At 40.3% G+C, this 1,649-nt stretch overlaps 1 protein-coding gene across 1 annotated transcript in view; it reads right to left on the bottom strand.

Moving 5' to 3' along the window:
* The window catches only part of pex10 (peroxisomal biogenesis factor 10), an 8,996-nt gene extending 7,590 nt beyond the window's left edge, over positions 1-1,406 (bottom strand). The window contains exon 1 of the mRNA XM_085392853.1: positions 1,036-1,406. Within this exon, the coding sequence (XP_085248979.1) occupies positions 1,036-1,147 (112 nt within the window). The 5' untranslated portion in view covers positions 1,148-1,406. The remainder of the gene's footprint in view (positions 1-1,035) is intronic.
* Positions 1,407-1,649: the final 243 nt, after the last annotated feature.

Here is a 1,649-nt window from a genome sequence, read left to right as displayed (position 1 = left end):
ATTGCTATTATGTTTGCACTTTATGTGTAATGTTACTGACTGCAGAGATCAGTAAGATGTGTGTATTTTTTATTTATTAGTTTTATTTATTTAATATTATTTTTTAATTGAATGACTGTCTAGTAGTTCACAGATGTCGAAAAACTGAGTGTGGTAAAGCCACTGATTTTTTTTATGTATATTTCTGCAATCTGCACATTGTACTGACTTTCATTTTAATGTTTACACCAGGGTTCCTTGTCAGCACTTTATGCTCAGATGTTTGTAAGCTAAAAATAAACTATTGTGTATGTTCAAATATACTGTTGTGATTGAAGAAGTTAAATAAAAATGTCAGTCATCAATTCATGCATCACCTCATGTCATCATAACAGAGGTCTGTCTTCCAGGAAAGAACAGTTTAAAATTAATGTAATATAGTATTGGCCATACTATATGATGTATTGCTTGTCTTTGTTTAATAATACAGAAGACAAAGACCTTAAAAAATAATCGCATATCGCATCGCAATCGCAATATTGGGGCAAAAAAATCGCAATTAGATTATTTTCCATAATCGTTCAGCCCTAACACACACACACACACACATACATACATACATACACACACACACACACACACACATACACACATACATACATACATACATACATACATACACACACACACACACACACACATATTAAGAGTGATCTGGCCAACAACTATAACCACAGATCTATGAAGATATTTTAAGAGGCCAAAAAAGACTGGATTGGTTACAATGTAGTTAAAATATCCCAGAGTCATAAAGATACCGTTTATATCTACAGTTTATATAAAACCCCTTTGTAAATAATCCTGCTCACTAAAGGCTGTTTCCCTATAAAAGTAAAGACATCAGAAGCACCTGAAGTCGCAGACCGTGATTACACCGGGAGACAAACACCTGTCGCATCGCAGGACGAGCCCAAAAGTGAACTGAGTTAAAAAGAAGACTTTCAGTCCTCCTTATACCAGAATGACTGAGTGCCAGCTTAGCTGTGCTTCTCTTACCGGCCAGAGTCTGGAAGGCGTCGTTAGCGCTGTTTCTCAGAGAGCTTCGATAGTAGTCGTCCTTCTGACTGGACCGAATCAGCTGAGCCCGAGTCGCAGGAGCCAGGGGCATCGTCCGGTACAGCCGGTCACACGCTGTGACACCGAGATATCACCGTCCAGTGGACTGCTCTTCATTCACACGCAGGCTGATGTCCAGTCGTCCGGTCACTACACGAGATAAAACGTGACTGGGCTGAAAACAAACTTAACAGCGCTTGTTCTTATCTGGGCTGCATTTTGCACACTCTCGCGTCCACTAACATCCACTGAGAGTGTTCAGAGTAGCTGCGGAGTTTTGAGCCGCTCCAGGAAACATTACTGGAGACAGACAGCCAACACTATAACTCACAGCGCCTCTCAGGGGCAGGGAGGAGCATTACAAGCGCACAAGGTTTGGATTTCATATGATTGTGTTTAACAAGGTATCAAGCTGTCGTCTTATTTTATGTGTTCAGCTTTTAAAACATACACTCCTAACCAAACCATGACAGCCAAAAACTCAGTAAAAGACCACCTGACCCTGTAAACTGAGCAACAGAAAGCACATGTTCAGAAGAGCCAGTGTGCATTGT

This window comes from Rhamphochromis longiceps, linkage group LG20 (genome assembly GCF_057381845.1).
Source record: "Rhamphochromis longiceps isolate RC_006_pf linkage group LG20, R_longiceps_female_GT1.1, whole genome shotgun sequence".
NCBI lineage: Eukaryota > Metazoa > Chordata > Actinopteri > Cichliformes > Cichlidae > Rhamphochromis > Rhamphochromis longiceps.
Note: the sequence above shows the minus strand (reverse complement) of the source record. Positions and strands in the feature narration are given on the sequence as shown.